The sequence below is a fragment of the Phoenix dactylifera genome, chromosome 1 (genome assembly GCF_051530095.1).
Source record: "Phoenix dactylifera cultivar Ajwa chromosome 1, Ajwa_hap1_PhDact_Kaust_v1.1, whole genome shotgun sequence".
Classification (NCBI taxonomy): domain Eukaryota; kingdom Viridiplantae; phylum Streptophyta; class Magnoliopsida; order Arecales; family Arecaceae; genus Phoenix; species Phoenix dactylifera.
Genome location: NC_143190.1, coordinates 7,199,920 through 7,227,846, shown reverse-complemented (window position 1 = coordinate 7,227,846; position 27,927 = coordinate 7,199,920). Strand labels below are relative to the sequence as shown.

The following is a 27,927-nucleotide window of genomic DNA, read 5'->3' as shown; positions in this document are numbered from 1 at the left end:
CAGGGAGTCAATTCCACCCCTAGGCCAATTCTCGGGACGAAATGATGATCCAGAACGCCGCACGCCACCCGCCACGATTCCATCATGAACCCAACCCAACGCGTATCACGGCTATCAGGCCAAAAGGCGACCACACGTGTGTCGCGCGTGCAACGACAGCAGGACAGCCTGTCCTCAGACCCGGTGCATCCGGCTTCGGGTATCTTAACGCGCAAGTCTTAAACGGGACCCCTTGCCTAACCGCAGCGGGCTTGGACTCCTCTCTCTTTTCTTTGCCGCTCCGTCGAAGGAAATGAGTGTAAGTGCGAGGCAGAGAGAGCCCACGGGAACCTCCTCCTCCCTCCTCCTATAAATTGCCTCTTCCCGTCTATTTTTCTTGATCTGTTGCTCTCTTGCTCCCCTTTTCGATCCCCGAGAGAAAGGAAGTTAGAGATCTTCGGTGGAGCTCTCCGGCCGGCGAGGAGCGAGGTGGGGGTCAATGGCGGCTTCGAGTGCGGACGACGCGGAGCTCCGGCGGGCCTGCGCCGCCGCCATCGGCGGCGCAGGGAGTAGACAGGATATCGTGCTGGCGATCCGAGTCGCCAAGGGCCGCGGGATCTTGGAGAAGCTTGGCGGCCGCGTGGCCAAACCTAGGGTTCTTGCGCTCACCGGTACGCGATCTCTCTTTTCTCCCGAGTTTCATAGCTTCTTTGTCTTTTGGTGCCGTCTTTTTTAGTTCTTTGTAGCTGGAACTATTGGATGATAGCTTCCTTTGCTTTCTTGTTTTTTCCTCCCTGGGGTCTGCAATTGTTCAGTGGAGATTTTCTTTTGTTGAATTGGTCGAAGTATGTAGCTAGGTTTGCAATTCTGGATCTTTTTTTTTTATCTTGACCGTTTACTTTATAGCTATATCTGAAGTATTAGGACGAAGTTGGGAGTCCATTATTGAGTATAATAGTGGAGATAAAGTACAATAGAGCGATTGCTCACTATGTGGTAGCATCTAAGTTTAGTGTAGTACTAAAAGATTGATACCGTGGTCTGAGAAGACGGTGTCAATACGTTGCTTCCTTTGGCTAAGACATTGAAGTTAGTTATATGTACCAGAGCTTGGAATCAGTTGTCATATTAATAATAAGGAGCTAAGCTACTCAAGGCAAGGGTTATCTGACAAAATAGAAGAGTCCTGATTGATTAGATGCTAGATGATAGCATATGAAGTTCAGGGACTCATAGTTGGTTTATTTTGTTTCTGATGATCGATGTAAATTGAAAGAGAGTTACTGAAAAATCAGAATTATAGGCCAGCTAGCTATGATGCCTTCAGGGATGTATTGTGTCGGGTTGAAGGTTTCTCTTAAGGCTTTAACATGTCATACTTCACTAGAATCAGAGAATGAATAATTGTGAAGATTGTTGGAAGATATTGTTGGCATACAAAAGTCTGTTGTCCTAGGTGTATCGCTGAACCGAGAAAAGTAAAAAATGGGAAATCATGCATAAATGAATATATCACGGCCAAAGAATGCGGAACCGTTTCGAACCGTATCGGTGGCCTACCGGTAAGGTTTCGGCTTTGAAACTGGTTCGCTACTAGAGCCGGAGAAGATGAAGAGAAAGAGAGAGCGAGCAGGGGAGGGAGGGAGAATATGTAGCTGCAGACGCTTGCGGAGGGCCGCGGGGGCGCAGCGGAGGCCGAGGCCGCGGCCGCATCTCTTGTTTTGAAAGTGCCCCCGCGGCCTCCGCCGCGTCCCTGGGGCCCTCCACAGTAGTCTGCGGCCTCTCCTTCTCTCTCCCTCCCTCGCTCACTCTCTCTTTCTGCTCTCCTTCTCCGGCTCCGGTTGGTTTCTCTCGGTATGGGCTCGGTACCGATCTTTCTCCGGCTCCGGTTGGTTTCTCTCGGTATGGGCCCGGTACCGAACCGGTATCGAGCTGGACCGGTCGCTGATCGGTATGGCACCCGGTACCGGTTCGGCAATCCTTGATTGTGGCAGAAAGGATGAGCAATGGTTGTTGGCTAGGGGATTTATGTTTTATAGAGCATTGCACAATTTTCTTTATCTTTTGGTGTTTTGGAAGGGAATGTACATTTTAAACTCAAGTGTCTGCAATGAAGTCTCCTTTTCTAGAATCTGTTTTAACTTGTCGCCTTACGATGATCCAGTTATAATCTGAAACCAAGAATAAGGAGAAATCTTAAAAAGAAAAAAACTTTAGAAGGATGACTTAAAAAAATTCAGTTACTTTTTTGGTAATTCTATTTCTTTCTATGAAGTTAAACATGTCAAAACTTTTTATTGATATGGCAACATGCAATTAGTCATGTTATATATGTTATGCAGCAATACGAAGCATGAAGGGTAAAATATGAGCTATAACCAATCAAAGGAGTTACAATTGATACTAGATTGAAAAAAGAAAAAAACATGGAAGCATATTAGATTACTAAAAATTCTTTGAGAAAAAGCTACCTATCAAATCTACGTCACCTATCTAAAAGAAGTGGTTTAAGATCATAACATCACTACAAACATGAGGCCTATCATATTGAGGATTATGATGAGATTGAATGCTGTATATCTTCATAATGGAAGACATAGTAACCATTTTTTTTTGTTTTGTTTTTGTTTTTGAAGTAACATAGCGACTAATTCTTGCTCATCAATATTCCCTAGTGTTCCAGGTGGTTGAGATCTGGCCAAGTAACGGGTCAACAAAGTAATTCATTTTAGGAAGATGGAATAACTTTTTGATGAGTTGATCACTCACTTTGGAAGATAATTTTTTATCTGAATGTTCTTTATGTTTTATGCATTAACCACTAGCTTGTTCATGCAGCAGCTCAAAATTCATCCAAAGGTCAGAGGCCTAAAGCTTTTCTCCATGTGTTGAAATATTCCTCTGGGGGAGTTGTTGAGGTGATTTTCTGTTTAACTAAGAGTTGCAGGAGGGTAAATTATGATATCATTTTCTACCTCTATTGAAATTTATTGTATGAGAATTGTTTAATGACGACTTTTCCTCTGAAGTTTCACAAATGTATCACATGGTTGCACTAAAACTATTTTTTTCTCCTCTTTTTTAATAGCTAGTCATTACCATTCCTCGCATAAATATTGGATGTTACTTACTATAGGTTGAAGTAACAATGTTAGATAACTTCAACATTTTATGCATTGGAAAGCTTATCAAGGTTATGAGAAATCTAAAATCAGTCTTAGGTGAAAAAAAATCACAAGTAGATGTTGAATAAATTGGGATTCTGGTAACCCACTTAATGAAAAAAGCCTCCAACATCCTAACAGCCAGAAGTTTCAATTTTCTGGAGGTCAAAACTGTGAATATCAAATCTCCACTTTTTCCCTTGTGGTAGGAGGATTGTATATAAACTTGGTAAATCCTGACTTTGCTTTGCATTACTTTCACCGCATGTGCAGCCTGCAAAACTCTACAAGCTAAAGCATCTCGCAAAGGTGGAGGTTATTTCAAACGATCCTACTGGCTGTACTTTTATTCTGGTATTATTCTTCTGCACTTCCTGCTTTCTTGCATTTTTAGCTGTAAAAGGTTCCTGTGCTGGTTCATAAATTAATTAATAAGCTAAAATAAGGCCTTGTTCATCGGTTGAATTGTCCTATCCAAAATATTGGTAATATTGCTTGGTAGTCCATTTGTTTTAATTGTATGTTGTGCAGGGATTTGACAATCTCAGAAGCCAGAGTGTTGCCCCTCCACAATGGACAATGCGTAATATAGATGATAGGTAATCATTTGGAAACATTGCAAGTAGTTGTTTGTACTTTTAAGAAGTCTTCTTCTGGTGCTCTGTTTAATGTTTTACATTATTCTTCTATTTTTGCATGTAAAAGAGGAATATAAGGAATTTTAAGTGAGACAATTGATTAGTGATTTATTCTATAGTTTCACTGGATATTTTTCTTGTAGGAATCGGCTTCTTCTCTGTATTTTAAACATGTGCAGGGAGATGTTGGGTCGCCTTCCTAAATTTATTGGAATAGATATTGTTGAGATGGCTCTTTGGGCAAAGGTGTGGTTGAATATATTCATCTCAATCACTGAAAAACTCTATTCTGTGCAGTCTTTGTTAACTGACTAAGTATGATCTGCCTAGCATCCTCAACTCCCTTTTGGACCATTATAACAAACATGTGTTTAATGCTACTATTTTAGCATAATTGTTGTCAACTACTAAAATATCATGTTAGTTGTGCTGAAAGTAGCATTAAACAATAGATATTTACTTGCAGCTAGATGTAATGGTTAGTGGCATATTTCATTCAACATCTATTGTATGAGTGAAAGAGATAAATGAAATCTTGATTGCCACGAACATGGTTGTAAGTTTTGACTGAAACTTCAAAATCGAGATGTATCAGTTTCTGCTGTTATCAATCAGAAATGCAATTGTTTTTGGAGTTCCAACTAAACTAACTTGTAGGGCCAATATGTGTATGTATGCATGTATGTATATGTTATATGGTCAGTTGTTACTGCTCTTTTATTATTTCTCATATATTTTAATTTCTAGGAGCACTTTCTTGAAATCAAATATGAATTTTTGCAACTTTTGAGAAGAAAAGAAGTTTTTCATGTTTTTTAAAGTTTAAAGCAATTATGTTGTTGACATACTTGGCTGTCTTAGAGCTTTAATCGTGTAGATATTTAGATTGTTGTGCTAGTTTGTCAGCAAACAAATAATGGGTACTTTATACTCTCAGACATCTGGTAATGTAAAGCAGAAAGATTTTTTTTTTGTTGTTGTTGATTTCTTCAGTATTAAAGCAAAATGAATGCCAAGGTCTTTAATGATCCTAGGGTGTGGAGAAGGACACAAAATGAAGTTTTTCCTATCACAGTCACTTCGTGTTGTAGTTTACAAGAGACAAGTCAGAGAAAGAGTTGATCATATAGACTGGATGGAGAGGATGACCAAGCTCACAGTGTCATTGGACAGGCTACTAAAAGTAACCATTCATATTCTTTTGCCATTAGAAAGAGTTGGTCATGCCTCCTGGATGAAGAGAGATTGAAGTTGCCAGTTACTTGGGACAGGAGATTAGTGGTTGTACATAGCATATCCTACAAGTAGTCCAATCCTTAAACCTCACGATTTTCATCATTTATCTTCTTTGCCACTAAGTCCAAGAAACAATGAAGTGAAAACAATGATGCTCAATAAATCAATTATTTGGTTAGCTTATTAACAAGTACTTAATGGGCAGTTAGAAATATACAGAGTTGATGCCTGAAAATTGCGGAATAAGGATGAGCTTTCCAAAGTCAATTTTTCAAAGTGCACCAATAGCCAAATGTAATTCAGGAAAATTAGGTTAGGGCAGTCTCGTTTTCAAGTTGTTGATCTGGAAGAATAGTGAACATGTGTATACTCTCTCTCTCTTTCTCATAAAAGATGACTAAGAGATTAACCTGTGGTGTTTTATTCCTTTTCTTTTACAAAATCTAAGTGTGGGCCCAAGTTTTTGAACAAGGCCCACATGGGGTTGCATTATAAATAAGATATTTGAGTCATAGTGATAGTCTTCTCAACAAGGAATCGGGGAAGAAGCTTTCATTCAACATTGCATGAATACTTCAATGTTACAAAATTAAACTAATCCAGAAATCAGCTCAAATTCTAAGAGTGCGACAAGCTAAATAATAAAAAATGCCTACTATGTCTTTATCCCATGTTAGTCTGTATAATATATGCTAAAACCTACCCTCTCGGTTATCCAACATTAATAAAAGATGTCTTTTTATCAACCCCAATAAAAACGAATCGTAATGCAAATTGGATATTCAGGCAGTCTCGAAGTATTTGCTGTTGATTAATACAGTGGAAGACTTTTAAGATCAAACCTATTTCTCATCCTAGTAGATGCCCTTGAGATATAATAAAAACCAGTGACTCCTCATTACACTTAAAATAGTAGTATTTTGTGTCTATTATAAAATTCCCTCACTTTTAATTTCCAAGATAAAATAATACAATGTGCTGCGGCTAACCATCTTATCGTAATGACCTAGTGATATGGTGTCCTTTTCATTCTCTGATTTAGACATGTCTTTAACCCTTTCTTGCATGGGTTGTGATAGGGTATGAATGTGTTAATGACTCATGCTCGCTAATGATTGACTTACAGAATACCAAATTATGTGAAATCTGTTTAAATGATCAAGGATGCTAACAATCAGTGGATGGATTATAATGCAGATCAAAATGGAATACTTCCAAAGATGTAACAAATAGTTTCATGTTTTTTCTCCCAATTAAATTTGAATATTTGATCACTAAAGATCATGAAAATCATCGTTTTTGTGAAGCCAAAAATACCTCTTATCTGAAAATATCGGTTATATGATATAGTATGATGCATGAAAATTCATTCTATGAGCATCATAAAGCAAGAGTTTTCTTCTGCTAGCTTTGTTTTTGAAAATAAACTGGCATTTTCCCCAGACCTCTTTTTGAAGCTTTCATCCCTTACAGTATATCAAAATTTTTGTTATTGGACAAACCTTAATATGTACAATACTCTGGCAGTTCATACTGTTAATTAGATAACATCTTGATGGATCTCGTTCAGGAAAACACGCCTGCAGTGATTAATCAAGTAAACACCCAAGATGGACCGGCTGCATCTGTCATGACACAAAGGGACTTGAAAGTTACTGTTGAAAAAGACCTTGTTTCACAAGCAGAAGAAGAAGACATGGAGGCTCTTCTTGGAACGTATGTATTGACTGTATGATTCTTGCTAGAAATGTTAATGACTTCATGATCTTCTTGTTTGCAATTTTGTTAGTCTATTATGCTGGCTCTAATTCTTCTTGCAGAGTTAATAGTTGTGTTGAAGGAGGGTATTTTCTGATTGAATATTAAACTTGAATTTTTTAATTCTTCCCCTTATGCTTTCAGTTTGTTTTGACACAGTTTATGAAATACAATTGTTAGAATTATAAGTTGGATCCTCGTTTTCTTCAATTCAGTTACGAACTCTATGTCCCACTTAGCCTAAGCAATTTGTTGCTAAACTACAAGAATTATTTCTTAGGGTCCATTCTTTGGTGGGTAAATATCATGGAAAAGTTGGTCAACTTTTCCGACCAACTTACCCATGTTCGCATGCTTCTCTAGATGGGTAAGTTATTTTTCCATGAGTAGCATTTACCCATGTTAGTGTAAGCTTCTTAAATCCTTTCTCAGAAAACCAACAATGTTAACTTAGGTTCTTCCATCGCATTCTAGATCTTCCAAATACATATTCAAGCACCTCTTGATAATGAAGCCTTGTTGAATACTAGTTGCATATGACCATATCATGTAATTCAGTTTTCTATCACTTTGTCCTCAATCTATTCAATTCCTATATCTATAGCTATATATTTGTTCCTTACTCTAATGATACCGCATTCATGTCATCATTCTTATTTTTACCATAAACAAGCCGAGATCGAACACTTTGGGCTTGCAAAAAAAAGAAGCTTGGGCTTAGTTTGATGATAGACTTGTCCAATTAACATGAGCAAGAAGCTTGAAAATTTGTTATCAAGCTTAGTTTGAGCTTGAATATCTCTTTCATATGTTGACTCAAGCCTTATCGGCTTAATTTTCGGCTCATCTTAGGTTTTCTGCAGCCTTGTGCAGGGGAAATGGGGCAATAGTAGTGGGATCATGGTAACATGGCATGTGGAGAAGAGAGGGAGTTTTGTGTGGTTGAGTAGTGGAGAGAAGTTAATCCAGGGGCTCCGCATCTCATTCTTTCTAGGTTACAATCGGTTATATCATGTTCTTAAATGCGGAAATCCCGGCCACTGGAGAAAATGTGAGGTCGTGATCAATGTTTTGGCGTTACAATTTTACCACTTGAGAATTGTTTCTTTTTTTCTTGTTGGTTTCTTCTTCTCTTAAGGGTCCATTGCTTGGTGCAATGGTAAAAGGCTTGGGCTGACAAGCGTAATGGCATAAGTTTGAGTCCTGGAGCAGCCACCATGCAAAAAAAATGCCAAAGGTCAGGTATGTCCTTAGTTTTCCCTGCTTAGGAGCAGATCGCTGGGACTATAATTGGGTAATGGCCTTTTTTTTGTAGCTTGGGCTTCTCTTCCTTGGCCATTTCAAAGCTATTCTAGTTCAAACTTTTTATATAAAAAGAAGAAACATCCGACCTATAGTAGATCCGAACCGGACTGCCAGTTGGACTGAAACCTGTTGAAATGGGTACAAGTCTAGTTTAGTCTCAAAGAAGACTATGTTTGCATTTGACCTGGTGAAACCTGCCAGATGCAGTCAGGTTTTGCATGATTCAGTCGACTAGAGGGGTTCCAGTGACATGGATCAGTCATTTTCTTGAAAAGAAAATCCTCTGTAAAGCTAGTATGACAAGTGAATTGAACAATGTAACTGTTGTAAGAAGCTTAGTTTTCTTAGCCACTAGGACATGTTACTAATTTATGTCATTGTCATAATAAAATATACTTATTCTGAACATATCTATAAGTAATTTGGATTGACTGAATGGTTGGATTGCTTAATTGGTGATTCGGTCCCTATGATCCAAGCCTTAGTAGCAGGAAGTTTCTACATAGGGTAGCACACCTGCTACAGAAGCTCCTCAGAAACTTGAACTATCATCTGCTTCCTAAATGCTTCTTTACTTCAAGTCCTTTTAAAGTTTCCGCTTCCATTCACCTGCTCCTGATTTTGACAACTAAGATCCGACTGCTTCTTGATTATGGACCTTTTATACAAATATCTCCACTAATGTTCATTCAACAAATTTTGTAAATAATTTTGCTTTCTTTAATCTTCTCATCTTTAAGAAAAGACTGTCACCCTTAATCTTAATATATCTAATTAAGTACCGGTCAGCATACCGGTGGCGGCCTGGACTGGTACGTGTTCCGTAACAGTACGGTAGTCGTACCGGCCGGTTTTACAATGAAAAGCTCTCGGTACCGGATTTCATGCTGATCCGGTACCGGTCCCTGCCCGGACCGGTTCGTACCGGTCCCTGCCCGGACCGATTCGTACCGGCCCCTGCCCGGACCGGTTCGTACCGGCCCATCTCGACCGGTACGGGCCGGTACGGCATAACCTGCATCTAATATTTCTTCTTCCCAGTGTGGTTCTGTAAATTTCATTTACTCCAAAATCTTTCGTTTCTGAACACCACCCAAGCTTGGATGAAAAAGTGAAAAGTTGATGTGGTTGACAGCCAGTTGTCCAAAAAAAAAAAGCTAGCAAAAAGGAATACATGGTAGTTTTGTATGTAGGAAGTATATTATATTCTGATGTTCCTCTTTGGTACTTTCAAACATACTCTTTGGTACTTTCAAACATATGTAACTAAAAGCAATCTATGAAAGCACATTTTTTTTTTCTGTTTTCAGCAAAATGTGAGCAATCTTAATATGTCTGTGCTGTTTTACACTCCTATTCTCTTGTTACATCCTTGGCTTTTACTATTTTTATTCTTTAGTATTTCAGATAATTGCAAACCTGTTGTACTGGTACAGGTATGTTATGGGCGTTGGGGAAGCAGAGGCATTTTCAGAAAGGTTGAAGCGGGAACTTCTTGCTCTGGAAGCAGCAAATGTCCATGCATTATTGGAAAGTGAACCAGTGATAAAGGAGGTAATACTTTTTTTATTTGCTGCATATGTTAATCTGTATCCATCATTATGAGCATGTAAAGGTTTTCATTCCGCTATTTGTTGTTAGTAAGCTTTTCGGTTCACAAGAGATGCAGAACTTTTTGAGGTAGTTTTTGGTGATTTTGAGTTTGGCTGTTGAGGTTGCTGAAATGAATTAGTATCACAAGATGCTGGGAAATCTTCTAAAACGGAACTACTTCATCATATGTATTATGCAGGTATTACGGGGACTAGAAGCAGCTTCTGTATGTGTGGATGATATGGATGAGTGGTTACGTATTTTTAATGTGAAACTCAGACATATGAGAGAAGATATTGAATCGGTATGGTCTTGTTAATATTTTTAATTTAGAACATAAGATTTAACTTCCATGGATAAATTATTATGAGAATTAATGTGAAACTCAGACATATGAGAGAAGATATTGAATCGGTATGGTCTTGTTAATATTTTTAATTTAGAACATAAGATTTAACTTCCATGGATAAATTATTATGAGAATTATGCGATGTTTTGTAGTCTCAGCAAGTAGCAAGTTTGGCTCATATAATCATGTTTGTAGTAAACAGGTAGTTTTACGCAGGCTAGGTGAAGCCTCGAAAATCCACAGTTTCTGTATTCTAGTCATGCGTTGGATGAAGTGCTAATCCAGTAGATAGATTTGGGTCCAAACATTTTAAAATTTTTGGCTAAGGATTTGGTCATTCCAATCAATAGGCTTTTTTAGTTACGTTACTAAAGATTATCAAGACTAACTCAGATTATCAAGGCATACTCTCTTGAGGGGGATGTCTGGTTGTCTTTATTCCACCTGCGTGCATATAGATCTGACAATTGCGGTTAGAAATGTTGTAATTCAATTTTCTATTTGATTTGCTTACAATTTCTGTTGCAGGAATTATTGTTTTCTGTTTCAATGTCTGTGACTGATAACTGCAAGTGCAAAGTGCAATTATTGTGCTTGGTTTTCTAATGCCGAAAGAGGGGTCATAACCCTGTAAATAACCACGGTTACCACCTTTAAACACAGTAAACTATTTCATACGGCTGACCAATGGTTTACTTAGTATATTGTTACTATATAACTATAATATAAGCATTATATTATAATGTACAATATATTTATATAATTTTATGCTGTAATAATATTTTGTTTGATTATATTATTATTAGTGTCCATTATATATTACATTTTTTATTTTAGATGTTGCAGTATAAAATTATCATTATATTATATTCCTATGTTATCAAGATATATAATCATACTAGTAATATACTTATTATTATATTATGTTAATTTACTTTTGATGAACTATGTTATACTATTATGTGTTGTATATAATGATACAATAGAATATTAAAACAATATGATTGTTGTATTATATAATATTGTGATTTGTGAATATATGATAACATAGTAAAATCGTTCAAGGTACCATGTATATTATAAATATTATGTGTTGTTAATGCTTATATTATAGAGGTCATAGTATTATTATGATACCCCTATAATAATATCGTTCTAGTGATATCATACTGTTGTTGACTATATGATCATATTATCCAAAATAATTTTTTTTATCTATACAATTTAATCATATTTTAATAAATATGACAATGTAATAAATATATATTATATATTGCTAATGTATTAGTTTTTATATCTTGTTAGTATACTATATCATAAATTGTATATTAGCATTATAGTTGCAACATATATTATGGTATGATATAGTAATGCATTTATGTGTATTAACATTGATGGCCTCTTGAATAGGGTGTGAAGTGCAGGGTGGATTAACTAGTAGGTGCAAGCCAGTCAGAAGACTAGTTACAACTGGTGATCACAACTATGAAAAATGGGCCAAAGGTTGTAAGCTAGTTTCCTGCAGCTGAAAGTGACTTGCTGGCAACCAAATACTTGCAAGTGCCTACCTGCAAGTCAGCCGCAGCAAACTGACTTGTAGCAGATTTAGTTTTAGGCACCAAACATCCCTGAAACAGTAGCTATTCTCTCATTTTTTTGATTATATTTATTTTGTGTGTATGTAACCCGACTTAAATGGTGACCTGGTTTAAGCTAAATGCGCAGTTATATCAGGCGTCATCCTGTTGCTGCATTTGGCCAGAAATCACCTGAGAAATTGAAAAACTAAAGAGGAATACGATATTAAAGGAATATCATTATCTTTCTAAGAAAATCTTGTTTTTCATGCATCCAAACAAGCATGATGCTATATTCTACCATTTTATCATTTGCATGCCAAAAAGTAATTGACATTTTGTTTTTTATGGAAAACTACGGTCTCCATGTTTGGCACTGGTCCATGGATTTTATAGTTGGTCCAGGTAGTCAAACATTGAGGGTTTCCTCCATGTATCCTAAAAGAGGAAAACTTTGAATTACATTTTCTTTAATCTTTTGTTTAAAGGAAAATGTATTTTATCCAATTTGTAGTGGCTGCTTTGCTATAACTACTTCTTTGCCTCCACGATGAGATCTTAGCTTATTTTGATTTTAATTGGTAAACCTTGCCTTACTTAAATAAGATTAGATTTGTGGATCAAGAATTATCTGTCAGAGTTGGAGACTTCTTTGAAATTTGTTTGTAAGATGTCATCTGCTCAGTGTATTAAAACATTGCAGGTGATAGACATGCAGACAAACGGCTGGCTAGTGCCTAGGTTCTATGCATGCACCTAGAGGTCAAGGCGGCCCAAAGATTGTAAATTTAATTAAAGAAATGAGTGTAAGAAAAGGCCAAAAGAAGCAATTATAATCTAACAAATACAAACTAACATGATACATAAGATGTGGTAAGTCAATGGGAAGCATAAATTGGCAATATTGGATGCTATATTAGAACTCAATCTCATTCTCATTAGTCAAACATGACACAAAATGTTGAAGTGGGTCACCTAGGTTTACATCTGCGGAAACATTGTATCTGCACTGTGTGTTTGGTACTGAAATTCTAGCCAAGACCATGCTGCGCAAGAGGTGCCTGCCAGAACCTGGAAAACAGTTGGATGAAAAGGAAATGTACCTTGTCACCTGTCAGTTTTGTAGTTTGAGATAATGCAGTCAGGAGCCAGCAGTTGTGGATTCCCCTACAAGCAATCAAATGTGGATGAAGATTTTTTTTTTTTGGTTGAATTTTTTTATTTTGTAAATCAAGTTTTGTAAGTGCATCTATCTCTGAGCACAATTTAGAAAACAAGGCTTATTTTAAATCATTGTTTTTTTCATTATAATTTTGCGGCCAGTGAGTATTAATATTGCCCATGTTTATGATCACGATTCACAAAGATTTTGTGTTTTTGTATTTGTTTATTTATTTTACTTCTTTTTATTGGCATTATGACTTTCATAAATTAGTTAGTCATAATTTGCAGATTGAATCCCGTAACAACCAATTGGAGATGCAGTCTGTAAATAACAAAGCACTTATTGATGAGCTGGATAAGTTACTTGAACGCTTACGTATTCCTTCAGAGGTTTGTCTCATACTACTTGATACTTGATTTACTTATTCTTAATCACGCTAAGCACCTTGATATGTGAGCTTAGATTAGTGAAACTTGAATTTCTATTTTTTCAGTTATTTTTCTCTTCTTCAATGTTGCAGTTTGCAGCATCATTAACTGGAGGTTCTTTTGACGAGGCACGCATGCTTAAAAATGTTGAAGCATGCGAATGGTTGGCAGGGGCCATTTGCAGTCTTGAAGTGCCTAATCTGGATCCATGCTATGCACACATGCGAGCTGTAAGTCTCTGTTATATACTATTTGATTACTGAAGAATTCCATTGACTTCATATGTAGATATGTGAATTTACAAACACTTGAGGAATTCAATGTACTTAAAAGACAATATGCCTTCTGCTTTGAAACTATAGATAACCAAGTTGCAAATAGAGTGGCTAAGGATGCAGTTAGGAAACTTTCTTTATTGGAAGTTTGATGTAAGAAAAAAGGTGTAATTTTTATATGTAGGAGTTTTCTCATTTGCCTTCACTTCCCATGTTTATGTTTCTAATGGAACTGATATTGAATCAATTATTCATCATTTTCATGTAGAACACATACAATCTAATATTTGGATCTCTAGTGCTCCTGTCTTAAGGTTATTTTATCTGAAAATTGCAGTCCATTTGATCTAATGCATGGGTATAATTTTTAAATTTTGTCCAGGTTAAGGAAAAGCGAGCAGAGTTGGAGAAATTAAAAAAAACATTTGTTCGGCGAGCATCGGAGTTCTTGAGAAACTACTTTTCTAGTTTGGTAGACTTTATGATAAGTGACAAAAGCTATTTTTCACAGGTATATTCTTGCCTTCTCTTCATAAAATATAATATAACATTGTGTATGTAATATAATATGTACAATACATTATATATATAATATATTATAAACATAATATGTAAATATATGTATATGTAATTATGTATATGCATATGCTTTTTTTGGGGGGGATGCGTTTGGTCAATTGGACTTCACCTTGAGGTTCTCTTGAATGGTATACAGCGAGGACAACTAAAGAGGCCTGATCATGCAGATCTGAGGTATAAGTGCAGGACTTATGCACGACTTCTGCAGCACCTAAAGGTTGTTATTCTTCTGGGCTCTATGATTTTGAATAGAAGCTGTTACTTCTGTTGCATCTTATCTAATTCTCTGTTTACCTTGTATTGCCATATTCAGAGTCTTGACAAGAATTGCTTAGGTCCTTTGAGAAAGGCATATTGTCATTCCCTCAACTTGCTACTTCGTCGAGAGGTCTGGAGGAAAAACCTTTATTATATGATTATTTTGATAGGTTATTTTCTTCTTTTATTCTATATACAGTCTTTGAGTGGTTCTGTTGGCTCTTAATTGAAGCAATGAAAGTTATAAAAATCCAAGGAACAACATGACATAGACATGAAATAGACACTTATTGCATCAAAATTATCCCAATGCTTTTGCATGTGAAAAAGTGGAGTTAAAATTCCTTGTGCCATGATATGTTAAAGCTATTTTATGGATGAATTTCTATGTCCAATTCTTCTAGTGACATATTCTTTATGCTGTAAAATTACAATCATATGACAGAAATCAGTATGCAGAATTTGGACTTTACTTTCATTTAAACACATGAAGATGTAAAGATAAATCTTGAACATATTTATAAAGGTGTCTAATCTTCTTTCTGATTCATGCTATTCAGGCTCGTGAATTTGCAAATGAACTTCGTGCAAGTACTAAAGCATCAAGAAATCCGACTTTTTGGCTTGAAGCTTCTACAGGTTCCAGTCAAACTGCAAATAGTACAGATACTTCTACAGTTTCTGAAGCATACTCAAAGATGCTTACCATCTTTATTCCGCTTCTTGTAGATGAGGTAAATTGTTTTGCCTGAGCATGCACTGAGTTGTTGTCAGGCTTATTGTCATATAAAATATTGTGTTTGTCACTATGTTGCAGAGTTCTTTTTTTGCACATTTCATGTGCTTTGAAGTTCCTGTTTTTGTTCCACCTGGTGCTCCTACTAATGGTACTAAAAGTGAATCTGATGGCAATGATGCAAACGACGACGATCTGAGCCTTATGGATTTTGATGGAAACAATGTTAAATCTAGTAATTACATTTCTTTTGTCCATTAACAGATATAATCATGGCCAGCATTTTGAATTTCTGCTAGTGGACAATTTTCCAGGTGTAAAATTTCTTTCAATTCTTTCTTCAGGTAATAATTCTGGTGAGTTGGGAACATTGAATGAAGCTCTTCAAGATTTGCTCGATGGAATCCAGGTACATTTTCTTTTCTTTTTCTTTATTAACTGAACAGTAATGTATTAAATGTGGGTATATATTTGCATGCAGAATGCATGCATGCATGTGTACATAAATACATTTTGGAATTAGGACATATTACACTGAATCTGGATATGTTTTCTGCACATTATATATACTATATATTGCCTAGCTTTAGATAAAATACAAGACTTGGTTTAAAACTTTGGTCAATTTTATGCTCAGGTCACTTGACAAGAATCTAATAATCAAGCATGATGCAAATACATATATGGATGCATGCATGTTTTGGTCTAATGTTGGATGTCTTTGAAAGCTTGTATGCATTGTTTGAGAGATTACAAATATTGCTTGGTGTGAAGCTTGTCTTCAACTTATATACTTTGTTGCTGAGAGGATAGTGGATACATGTGCATGGAGCTTGCCCTTGTCTGATCTTATAGATTTGCTGTTGATTTTATTTCATCATCCTTTACTTCTTTTCTATATTAATTATTAACATGATAGGCTTCAAATATACTACCACTCTCATATGGGGCCCAATACCTGACCCTAGCTTTTTTCTTAAGGGCAAGTGGTAAGTACAAGGTTGAGATAGTTGCATTTGCTGGGATGAGACTATGGATGAAGAACGTTGGTTGATTTTCCACATTAATCACGGTTTTCTTACTCATCACTGTAACCTCCTCCTGTAACCTTCATTAGCGTAATCATCTTCATCATGTAACAATAACATTTCTTGTGCAATACACGTTTTCTTCTTTCATTATATTTCTTGTTTCTATTCCTTCAATAGCATGGCTCAGATCTGTTATTTGATTCTGGAATTACTTTAGTGTATCCATTACCTTGCACTTAACTGCAATAATTTTTCCTAAGGCATGTAACACCATAACTTTGTGTTTTCACTATATATATATTTTTAAAAAAACCTGAAAAATTGCAGCTCTCTTACATTGTTTCAACATCTGGATGTGTCTGCACATGTGCATGCATCAATATACATATTTATGTATGTATGCTTGCTTGCATGCATTCATGTATGTATACATGTTCAAATTCAGTACAGGACTAGTTGAAAAATCCCGTTATTTCAGGTCAAAGTGAGCCCACAGTTGCATTAAAAGAAACACAAAGATCAATGCTAGTGCTTAGTAAAGTTAAAATGCTGCTGCTGCTTTTTTTTAACGCACACAGAGATAGGGAAGGAGGGAGGGGAAGGGAGATAGAGAGAGAGAGAAGACTCTTGTAAGTTTAGTTTTCCAGGTCCAAAAGAGATTTATGGTGGAACTAAGCAAAAACTCGCACTAGGTTTGTGTAGGTTGTATGATTCATTCAATAGTCTTGTGCTTTGAACTACTTCAAGTTGATGGTTTTGTCCATAAATAATGTAGAGACTTGCCTTTTTGTTGTGAGACAACTATGTGTAAGCAAAGCAGGTGCAAGTAAACCCATCTTTTTGAAATGGTTTCAACTTTCAAAGCTAGAATGTCTTTAGATTAAAATGCATAGGTTGCCTAAAGCCAATGTTCTTTGGATGGAACATGGTCGTAATATCATTGCAACATCTTATGATCAAGGGTGTCAATACTCCAGGGCTGCAGGATTTGCGCCAGTGTCCTGTGCTGCGTATGAATAGGCTTTAGGCTTAGCAAGCCTCTGGTCTGGACATGCGCTAGATAATATTTATAATTTTTAAGCCTCAATAAGTTTGGACTGGCTCTAGTCTGACAATTATAAATGATTACAGTTAAGCCCGATTGTGGATCCTGCCCAGCCCAAAAGAGCCTATCTTTTCTGCCAGTGTTTGGGCATGGATTATTTAGGTCAGTTACAGGTCTATCTCTGGCCTTGGCCTGGTTGTCTCGGTGGCAGGCTGGACTTTGATATGCCTGGTCCCGCCAGTTGATTCTCCTGGCTGTAGACCCTTTAGAACCAATAAAGTTTAGATGCTACGTTTCATTTCCTTTACAAATAATAATTTCTGGTTAATGCCTCTTTCCACTAATACCTCATAGAAGTCAGGTATATCCTTCTGGAAAAGCATTGTAGTTAAGGCCGAACTTCATATTCAAGAATTCTCATGCTCCGCAAACACTAGATTTCTATTGCGTTAGGAAAAAACAACATGACTTTATTCTGGCAAGTCATGCTTGAGATTGAACTTGCTCAGAGGACTTAATGGAGTTGACTGTAGCTCTATGCAATTAAAAGCCATTTAGTGCACCATTTGAATGGTTTGTTCTTATGCAGGATTCTGACAGGTAACAATCAACTCTGTTATTTTGCATATTTGCAGCAGTTATCTGCCCTGTCAGAAGCTAAATCTTTTACCTTCAAATATTTTATAATGTCAGTCGCACGCTCGCCAAAACTATTTATTGTTTCTAGATGGATGATAACAAGCTGGTGCAAAATAAAATTTCCTGCCTCTGCAGAAATAAGAACAATAACTTTCATATGTGATATGTATAATGATGACCATTTTTTTTGAAATTTTTGATGCTTAACATTCTGTAAGTGAACAGAAGTAGTTCGAGACTAAATATTACTTGTACATACCAAAAAGCTAAAATAATCAAAATTCAAAAGAATAATAACTTTGTTCTCACAACAAAGGAAAGAGAAGAAAAAAAGAGGAGTTAGTAACTTTGTCAACTGCATGTTCATCCAGATGATGAAAAAACAATCATCACTGGCTTAATGTTTCAATTTTGGAAGAATTTTCTTTTTTTAAAAAAAATCAAGAAATCCAACACCTCTTATAATGTAATTTTTATTGTATCAATAATTTTAATAAAAAAATATTTTTATATTGTTTGGATGTATAAAATTGAGCATCATTTTCCTCATTTTCTTTCTCTGAAGCTATTATTTTCTGTTCAGAGATTCTGTTAGCGCATATCGAACATGATGACTAAATCTTGTATGTGATGCATTTGCTTGATTGTTTAGTTTTATACCTAAAGAGCGAACCAGGTAGTGGATACTTTTAAACCAAGCAATTCAGATGTGTAACTGTACTGGAATCGGTTTGTTTGACATATCTGTACTAGAATTTACTTGTTTGACATATTCTTCACCATATACTATTCGAGTAGTTGCCCATTCTGAAATAGTAGCATATTTTCTATCATCATCGTATGTAACTCTCCTTGGTCTGATTTAATAGTTCTACATTCTGTTTTATTTATGTTTTGTGAATGCTTATTTGTTCAGCCAAATTAGTGTGCTAACTCCATTTTGCTTACTCAAAGTTGACTATGTTCTTATGGTTTATTTTTTACTAATAATCCACACTGTATTTCTCTTTCTTTAATGCTATTTTGTCTTTCCAGTTTAAAATTATCTATACTTAATATATGTTAACTGTGATTTAACTGATCCTTAAGCAATATATTTTCTGGAAAATGTAAGCACACAATCTTTGACTTGCATACTATAATACACACTCTGTATTTTTTTAGGAAGACTTCTATGCAGTGGTAGATTGGGCATACAAAATTGATCCTCTGCGCTGCATATCAATGCATGGTATTACAGAGCGCTACCTTTCTGGTCAGAAAGCTGATGCAGCAGGATTTGTGCGTAAATTGCTTGATGACTTAGAGTCAAAAATATCAATGCAGTTTGGCAAGGTTAGTGTTGTCCACAATTCTTCAAATGATTATGCAATAGTCTTTTCTCTAGAAGGACAAGTTCTCTCTCTCTCTCTCTCTCATGTAACTGCTTGTCTGCATTTGCAGTTTGTTGACGAAGCTTGCCATCAGATTGAGAAGAATGAACGTAATATACGGCAAATGGGAGTTCTATCTTATATCCCAAGGTATAAACTGTCTGCAATTGAACTTTTGAACTTGTTTCATGTTTTGGTTGCATATGTGATTTGTCCTTGTTAGGGTCCCTGGTTCATAATTTTATGTATGAATCTTATGGTTAGAGGTGGGAATGAGATAATTTGGTGTGGTTTAGATTCAAAGCAGCCCTGTACTCCCAATTATTAAAATGACTATATGGTTGATCTGAAGTCAATACCTGATCCAACCTGCTTGTCTTACCTAGAGCTGCAAAGGGCTAATCTTTGACCTGATTGAACTCCATGCGACCCTATATCTACTAGGTCCAAAATTCTAAACATGATCTCAGCTTGCAGACTTCCAACTCCAAAACAAAATTCAAATATATATAAAAAAACATAAACTCCACCATTATAGAGTTGAGAGTGGGGAAGGGACGTTTCCAACCTTCTGTACAAAAGCTTTCTTGGTTCATTGGAGTTTGGAACCCCTAGCCAAAGTGTGGACGGGCTAATTAAGGGAAGGAGAGAGCAGAAGAGGTTAGACTGGTGTTAGGTTATGATTTTTCAAGAATGTTCATCTGAGTTTGGATGGACTCTTCTCCCAAAATAGCTATGTTGCTGCTGGTAGAAGCTGCCTAGTGGTCGCCAGATTGGGGGGATTGGGTGCTGTTAGAACGAAAAAATGGAGGTCTTAAGGAGATTGTATTAAAGAAGGTATATGGTATTATAGTTTTGTTTCTTCTTCTTTTATATCATGCCTGACCAAGTCAAATCATATTAATAGTGGGGCTTCCATCTGGATATTAGGGCTAGCTTTATGGAAAAATCTTCTACAATGGTATGGCAAAGTTGTAATTTCATAGTTACCACTATATATGCACACATACAAGCCATTATACATTATTTGTGTGTGCGCATTATAATGAATTTATTTCAGTCCTTTCTGACCTGATAAGATGACCCAACACGAGTTGTGTCCCTTAGCTGGACCTTATCACCTAAAGTTCTAAGTCAAGACTACTGAACTATGGATAATAGTGCACCTGCGTATGCATGTTAATAATGTCATATTATGACATTGTGCCTCACTCTGATGTGCATCCGAGTTATGTTTCTTTTAGTGTCAGCTTTATCTTGAACTTGATGCAACTCTTCTCTTACCTAACCTCTTCACCAAGGCTTCTATATGTTTATTTTGATAATTCTGGGAAGCCTTCTATGTATTTTATTATGATAATACTAATTTATGTTTGTTCCATTAATATGTAAATCATGACAATTCCATTGTCTTTTTGTTAAGAATGTTTAGGACTTTGAATAAATGTGAAAAGCTTTAGTTGGTGGTCTCCTCTAGCTTTTTTCCTTTTCTTTTGTTGATGCTCATGTAGGGTGCTGTAGTTAGGTTAGGTCAGCCATTTCTAGTTAAGTCAGAGATCTTGGATAAGCAATTATATTGTAATACATTGCTTTGTATGTGCGTTTACCTATATAGATTCTGATATAACCCTGGTTGGGAATTAGGGTTTACTTAAAGGGAAGCAGCAGCAGTTTTAATTTTGGTCTGAATTATCTTTTAATTTTCAGTCTTTTTCTCGGCAATTATTAAAACAGTTTATATTCTGAATGCAGAGTTCATATGTAACATGCGGCTCACGTCTGGCCGGATCTAATTTCTGATCCAGTAATCAGCATAATTCTGCTGTGTAAACAGAAAGCTCTTAGAGCAAAAAAAGGAATAAAGAGGGGTAGAATAAGTAGAATAAGAAGGGTAAAGAGGCTTGAGACCTTTTTTTCCCTCTTTCTCATTAATAATTCAAGTAGAAAGTTCCATCCCTAGAACAGCTGGCCACAAGTTCTTCTTCTTTGGTTTAGCCAGCAGGTTTTCCTATTCCAGTAGGATAGTAAATAACAAAAGAAGTCTAGACTAAATGAATTTTTGTAATATGTTCGTTTATCTATTTTATTTGGATAACTGAATATATAAATGTTTAACTTCTATAGTTATCTTTTACAAGTTTGGATTTTCCCTGTTACATAGATTTGCTACTCTTGCAACACGAATGGAGCAATACATCCAGGGGCAATCTAGGGAGTTGATTGACCAGGCATACACAAAACTAGTGAGTATATAAACTCCTTTTCAGGTTGTATGCTTTGTATCTGTTCTTTTTCGTTTTCTTAAATTAAAAGAAAGTATAGCAGTCACTTGATGCTATGCAGCAGCTGCATTAATCTTAGGAATTGCAATAGTTGGCTGAGTTAGCCAGTCTGTTGGAATTGATTAACATGGTCCTGAATGATCAGCCTATGTATTATCGGAAGGTGTTTGATAACATGCAGTGGCTAAATTTTTCTGTCTTTCCCTCTCTCACAAAAAAAATGTCTAAAATGTTTGTACCTTGAGGAAAAATAATTTGAAAGTTTGGAACAGGTTAGCACAATGTTTGCGACTTTGGAGAAAATTGCACAAAGTGATCCAAAGTATGCTGATATTGTACTGCTGGAGAACTATGCTGCATTCCAGAACAGGTAATTGCAAAACCAGTCTGTCATGTCCTTTCTTGTCCTCCAAATCAATGGTATGCCACTTAATGGTTTGTGATCTTAATTTCAGTTGGTGTAATCTGCCAAACATTTAGATCAGATATGGTATGAGCTTGTAATAGCATATATTTGGATGCAGTCTTTATGATTTAGCAAATGTCGTGCCCATGCTTGTGAAGTTCTATCATCAAGCTAGTGAAGCTTATGAACAGGCTTGCACACGCCATATAAATATAATCATTTACATGGTTAGTGCCTTATTTTTGATTTGGTAATTCAATTGCTTCTTTGCAATAGCAAATTCTGTAGATTTTTTTTTGGTTTTTACAGCAATGAACTTCTTTCATGGAAGTCCAGATGGGAATATATACTTGATAGATATTAATCTAAAAAATGTATAAAAATTTGTTTTGTTTCGCAGCAATTTGAAAGATTATTTCAGTTTGCCCGAAAAATTGAGGATTTGATGTACACAATTACTCCTGAAGAGGTGAGGGAATTATGAAATCCTGCATTATCTTTATGTTGGTATACTTCTGAGTTTCTATCAAAAGGCAATTTTAGTCTATAATTGCACAAACTTCAAACGGTTCCTGGTGGATAGAACTTTTGGTTGAAAAGATTATATTTCTTTCTTAACATCCAAAATCATGATGCAAACACAGTAGAGTTGCCAAACTTTCTGTGAATGGATTTAGCAAATAGGAGAGGAAGACCTAAGGTAGCGTGGATGGAAGTCGTGAGATTTTGAAAAGCTTGTAGTGTTGAGAGAGAGAGAGCTATCACTATAAAGTATAAACTTTCAGTGAATGTGGATTTGTAAAATCGTTCCCAAATAATTGGGATAAAGCTGGATCACTATTGTTATGGTTATGGTCAAGGCACATCATACCGTACTGAACCAAGCAATTCAGGGTGTACCATACCGTACCATTTCGGTATTGGTACAAGGTACAGAGAGTGTACCGACACTCGATATGCTGAAAGCAGCTCTTATATCGGGTGTATTGTCATAATGACAGGATGGCTCCGGTACTGGCCTGGTACTGAGATGGTATACCTTGGTTATGATAGAGTAGCAAGTCAGTAAAAGGCCATTTATAGGAGAAGCCAAAACTTATTCAATCATTAGGTGACTTTAGCAACTACTGCAATTGACTTGTGTCTAATTTATTTTGCTTCCTTAAATTTCACCCTTGAATGTATCACTATGTCTAACTCTCTAGTTTGTATGTTAAATCATTGCTAAGGTCTTTTGTTCATAAAAGTTTCATCTACCTTCACAAGGACGTTCAGTAATGTAGAGGCTGAGATCTCTGAATGTCTGATTAATTTGCATTCTTTGTATTTTGGCATTGAATTTACCACTGGGGCTTTTCTTCTCTACTTTGCATGTTAATCAGTTTTAAAGTTCTTTTGTTTATGAGCACTTCCTCTAAGTTCACATGGATCTTCTATAATATAGAGGCTGAAAATGAAATTGATACTGGTGTCTGATTGAAATTTAACATTTTGGTTTCAGAGTTGCAGGAATAAATTCAATTGTTTAGGTTTCCATTGTTGGAAGACTTCTTTGTCCTTAAATCTGGTCGAAAATAGCAAAAGCTATTTCAAAATAAACAAAGGAGAGTCTCTTGAACATGCAGCTCTGCGTATGACCTTTTTATGGATAATTAGAATGGATTACAAGACTAAAGCTAAGTACATAAACTTCGTAATATGCCAAAGGTTGAGGCGAAGGCCTTGTTGTTTACTAAGCTTCTCAAATGGAATAAGATTTCTGGACTCATTAACCAGCTCAATGGCAGGGAATTTCATTTTTAGATTTAAAATGTTACTGTTTGATGTCAAGGAGCATATGTCAATAGGGTATTTAGGGTTTCTGTAAACAGAGGTCATCGTTATGGCAACAAAAGATGTGCAACAGCTGGTGCATGTATCTATTTCTTTCCACACCCTATCTCATGCGGAATCCATTACTCACATCATCAAAGAAGGGATTAAAGTTGGGCATCTGAGGAGGGTTTGAAGAAGTTCTCGAATCAAAGATACTATTATTTGCAACCATAACTACCCACATCTAGTAGGCTTTAATCCCCTCCATGGCAAGAAGATGATGCATAGAATGATAAGAAAGATAAGGATGCTATGGTTCCTAAACCTTTAGCTTCCTAATCTTGTTCATCTTGAGGAGTAAATTAGTAGGACCTGAGATGATGAATTTTTAATAATTTGATGGATAGAGCTTTCTTTTCGATGAAGCAAGTTAGTTTCTTAGTAATAATTTTACTATATAAAAATCTGCTTTGTTAACATTTTTTCGGCCATGTTTATGTTGGATGCTGGACTGTATGTTTGACATTCCAAGCCTCTTTTATGATCTCTTTAAAATAGTACCAATGTCTTTAAAATGCTACCTGCCTTCTAAGTCTCTTTTATGTTCTCTTTCACACTCTTCCATCTCTTGATATACAATTTTGTTCAGTACTATTGTAGATCTAGAACTAATCTTAATTGTTACACTCATTTAGTTGTAAACCTTGTGGTGTCCATTTCAAACGATTCAGTATGACATAATCAACTTTTACTTCAGCTTGAAAATTTCTATTCAGATGGTATCTTCTTATGGCATTCTTCATGTTGAATCCAATTTTTTAAGTCCAGGTTGAAACGATTCTTTTACTAGTGTGCTTGTGATGATGAACATTGAGGACCTCTATTTTCACAGGCCCATGCTGTTGTAGTTCTCACTGTACCATTTTTTGTGCTGGCACCTTCATGATAATACAAATAGCTTTTACAAGCCATGTAATTAACACTTCTGATTTTTGTGACTGACAGTTGCTTTTAAATTCACAGATCCCTTTCCAGCTTGGACTTTCAAAAATGGATCTGAGGAAGGTGTTGAAATCCAGCTTATCTGGAGTACGTCTGAGCACATTATTCATACTCCTTAATCTCTGTCTAGTTTCTAGGGACCATCTCTCCCTCTCATGTTAAGAGTTTCATGAGAGAAAATGTTTCAAAAAATGAATTTGATTTCATTTCCACAAAAGAATAAAGGTGGCTAAAGTGCATGGATCCTTCATAGTTCTTAGCTTATAATTGAAGTGAAAGAGAAACTAGGGGAAAATAATTTATTCTCTTGTTTTCTGTGGTGTTTGATGTGTTTCCTGCTTGTTTGATGGATAGTTTCCTGTTTCCTTCTAAAAAAAAAATTTTCAAACCGCCATTTCACACTTTCTGGTTGATGTATTCCACAATACAAATCCTGTTTTGGCAACTGTAATTCCAGAAACCAGTCTGAAGTCAATTTCTCTGATTGCAGATTGACAAATCAATCAATGCAATGTATAGGAAGCTACAGAAGAATTTGACCTCTGATGAGTTGTTGCCTTCTCTGTGGGATAAATGCAAGGTATGCTTTATCACCTTCTCTTATTTGTTGACTATCTGTAACTCTGAGATGCTATAAAAAAAAATCCTAACATAAATGAATTAGTGACTTGCTTATCTAGAAGTCTCCAGAAATCCTTTAGTTTTTGGTCATTTTGCTACAAAAGCAATTAAGGCTGCAGTCATTCTGTGTCATTTTAAAAATGTGCAGAAGACCCTATGCTTGAAAAATAAAGCCTCTTATTGAAGACAAGAGGTACCATGTTATTTAAGATGGTGAGTTGGTGACCATCTTTTTTCTTGGGAAAAATATACAGATTACCCACTGCTGATCACTGCTCAGTTCGCTGGGGGATGTGGGGCTGGTGATTGGCTGATTCTCGATGTGGCCTGACTAACACCACTGACCCCATCATATTTGACCCCAGTCTGACTGCCATGTCCTGGGTGAACTAGGCAGTGACCGGTGCCGGTTCTCTTTTTGTTATTTCTTTCCCCTCTTTCCAGTTGTACTTGTTTATGGTGACTGATATATTCATTCAGTGTTACGAGAAACTTGTTATTTGCATTGTTGATGCGACTTAAATGCCTTTTTGGCATTTTGATCCTTTTTAGAATGAGTCCAACATAATGTAAAATCAAATCCACATTGTTGAGACATGATTTAGAGTTTATGGTTGTATATTTGAATTAAAATGGACAATCACAATGCTGGAGCTTGTGTACTGCTGATAAAGTTTGAGTACTCTATTTTATGGAACAGATTTACACTATAGTAAGCTTAATGCGCCATGACCATGGAAAGAAATGGGATACATTGTTTTGTAAACTGGGCGATAAGTGGATATTTTCTGAGGTTGCCTTGTCCAATCGCTAGTGTGTGGCATGGAAGGATGACTGGTAATATCCCATTAGAAACCGAAAAGTTGGTCAGGTGTCGGGAAGCTTTGCCCTTGATGGGGTGAGATGGAGTTAAATAAAGGTCAATAAAGCTACACTAACATTTGCCAATTCACTGCTAACAGTATTGTTGGTTAATCTTTCAGTGATTAACATGGAAATGCATGATGTTTGTATATTTAACAAGTATGAACTTTGGATTGTGGAGTTGGCAGTGCAACTGTTTGACCAAATAGGGCTCCTGATTCTATGTTAGCACAACTTGAAGCAGACTGTTAGTCCATACATATATGTTGTCTCTTGTATACTAAACCTTTTGCATAGTTCTAAATTGATGGCACAATTTTTAGGGGAGAAAGGTAAAAAAATAGTAATCTAAATTTCTTTCACAGGCAACTTGACTTATTGGTGAATGAGCATATTGAGAAAATTGTGATCACCATTCAGCATCTCTAGATCCCAAAGTTGTGAACATGCTGCATGGTTGTGGTTATGGTTTATTCAACATCTCTAGATTGGCTTAGGTTGTAATTGTTATGGGATCACTAGTAAGATTCTAGGTCCTGTTTTGGATGTTAGATCATAATATTTGTTGATAATATATGCTGCAATGAGAGAAATCTGAGAAAGGAAGCTGGTAAATAGAGATGTTTAAGGGATGGAAGGGGGCGAATGTATTTTTTGAGATTTATCTGGACCAGAAGAATCTTCAGCAAGCCACAGTCCCGCTCTGTGGTTGGACCACTTCTGTCCAGAACTCGGAGTTGGGGATGTATTTCTGGATAACATGATCTGGTGTCCAAACAAGGCCCTCTAATGTTGGCTCTTGGTACACATCACATTTATCATTGGACCCTTTAGAATGCCGGCATAGCTATGAGATTGACAGTGTGCCATATTGCGACACCAATTGGTTATTTCTTTATGAATATTTTTCTTGTTATCATATTCTAAATGCTACAAATTATGGTATTTTCTGCTTTAAATGATCTTGCAATGAACTTAACTGTGGTAGGATTGAAACTGTATTTACTTCATTACTTGTTCCCTAGTCACATCCAAGGCAAATATAAAGGATCTATATTGCTTCAAATGTTTCCAAGGAAAGATGCTCGAGAAAATAGTGGTAATCATCTGACATTGGCCATTTAATATTGCAGAAAGAGTTCTTGGAAAAGTATGAAAGCTTCGTTCAACTGGTTGCCAAAGTTTACCCAAATGAGAGCATCCCATCAGTCACAGAAATGAGACAGATTCTTGCTTCACTGTAGGTATACATGTACATATCAATGTTGTAATATATCCTGTTGTTGAGATAATGTAATTTTTCCCATTTTGTTCTTTTCTTGTGCTATTCATTTCATTCCCTTTGTAAGATTTTTTTTGCTAGTTTCCAATGGATAATCATAATATACCGATCTATGGGAACACCTGTATGATTTTGTTTTACATTTAGAGGCCAATCTACTTTTTTCCAAGAGGCATATCTCATGAGTGGTATGCTTATGACAATTTCCTTTCTTTGAAATGTATGGTCTACCACAGTCCTCGATCTGAAAGAATTACGTAGAAGGTTGTTGCTCGACCCCAAACTAGCGTCACATAGATGGTTGTTCTCCACTCTGACCAAGTTTAATGGTTGAAAATTATTCATTACATGGAAAAATTCCTCTTTTAAGTAGCCCTGTTATTATGGGAAGGCAACATAGGATTCTACCACTTGTTCCACGCTTTTGATTCTTGTATCCCGGGATCTGTTTTCATTGTTCCCGAATCCGTGTCTTTGGCTTGGAGTAAAGTGAAATATCTTATGCCCCAAAGATGAAGCTGAAATCA

General features: G+C 36.2%; 1 protein-coding gene across 7 annotated transcripts; it reads left to right on the top strand.

Moving 5' to 3' along the window:
- Positions 1–206: 206 nt before the first annotated feature.
- Positions 207–27,540, top strand: LOC103721174 (exocyst complex component SEC3A-like). 7 transcript variants are annotated; one of them, XM_039114338.2, is made up of 25 exons: positions 207–650; positions 2,818–2,897; positions 3,417–3,497; positions 3,675–3,742; positions 3,925–4,027; positions 6,588–6,733; positions 9,517–9,634; positions 9,873–9,977; positions 13,052–13,153; positions 13,285–13,422; positions 13,850–13,978; positions 14,183–14,263; positions 14,360–14,434; positions 14,865–15,038; positions 15,122–15,275; positions 15,385–15,449; positions 18,920–19,090; positions 19,199–19,278; positions 21,290–21,371; positions 21,683–21,780; positions 21,935–22,043; positions 22,217–22,285; positions 24,655–24,720; positions 25,124–25,213; positions 27,252–27,540. In XM_039114338.2, the coding sequence occupies exons 1-25, from the start codon at positions 479–481 to the stop codon at positions 27,360–27,362; spliced, it is 2,667 nt and encodes an 888-aa protein (XP_038970266.2). In that variant the 5' UTR covers positions 207–478; the 3' UTR covers positions 27,363–27,540. The 7 variants fall into 7 exon arrangements, 4 of the variants coding, with proteins under 4 accessions (XP_038970266.2, XP_017701685.3, XP_088575537.1 ...); XR_015976927.1 differs by having other exon boundaries at positions 235–650; positions 2,821–2,897; positions 21,866–22,043; XR_015976920.1 differs by having other exon boundaries at positions 235–650; positions 21,866–22,043.
- Positions 27,541–27,927: the final 387 nt, after the last annotated feature.

Coding starts and splice junctions, on each gene's coding strand:
- LOC103721174 (XM_039114338.2), top strand. CDS start 479: ATGGCGGCTTCGAGTGCGGACGACGCGGAGCTCCGGCGGGCCTGCGCC. Junction 2,898..3,416: donor CCTCTGGGGGAGTTGTTGAG/GTGATTTTCTGT, acceptor CCGCATGTGCAG/CCTGCAAAACTCTACAAGCT. Junction 13,154..13,284: donor GCTTACGTATTCCTTCAGAG/GTTTGTCTCATA, acceptor TCAATGTTGCAG/TTTGCAGCATCATTAACTGG.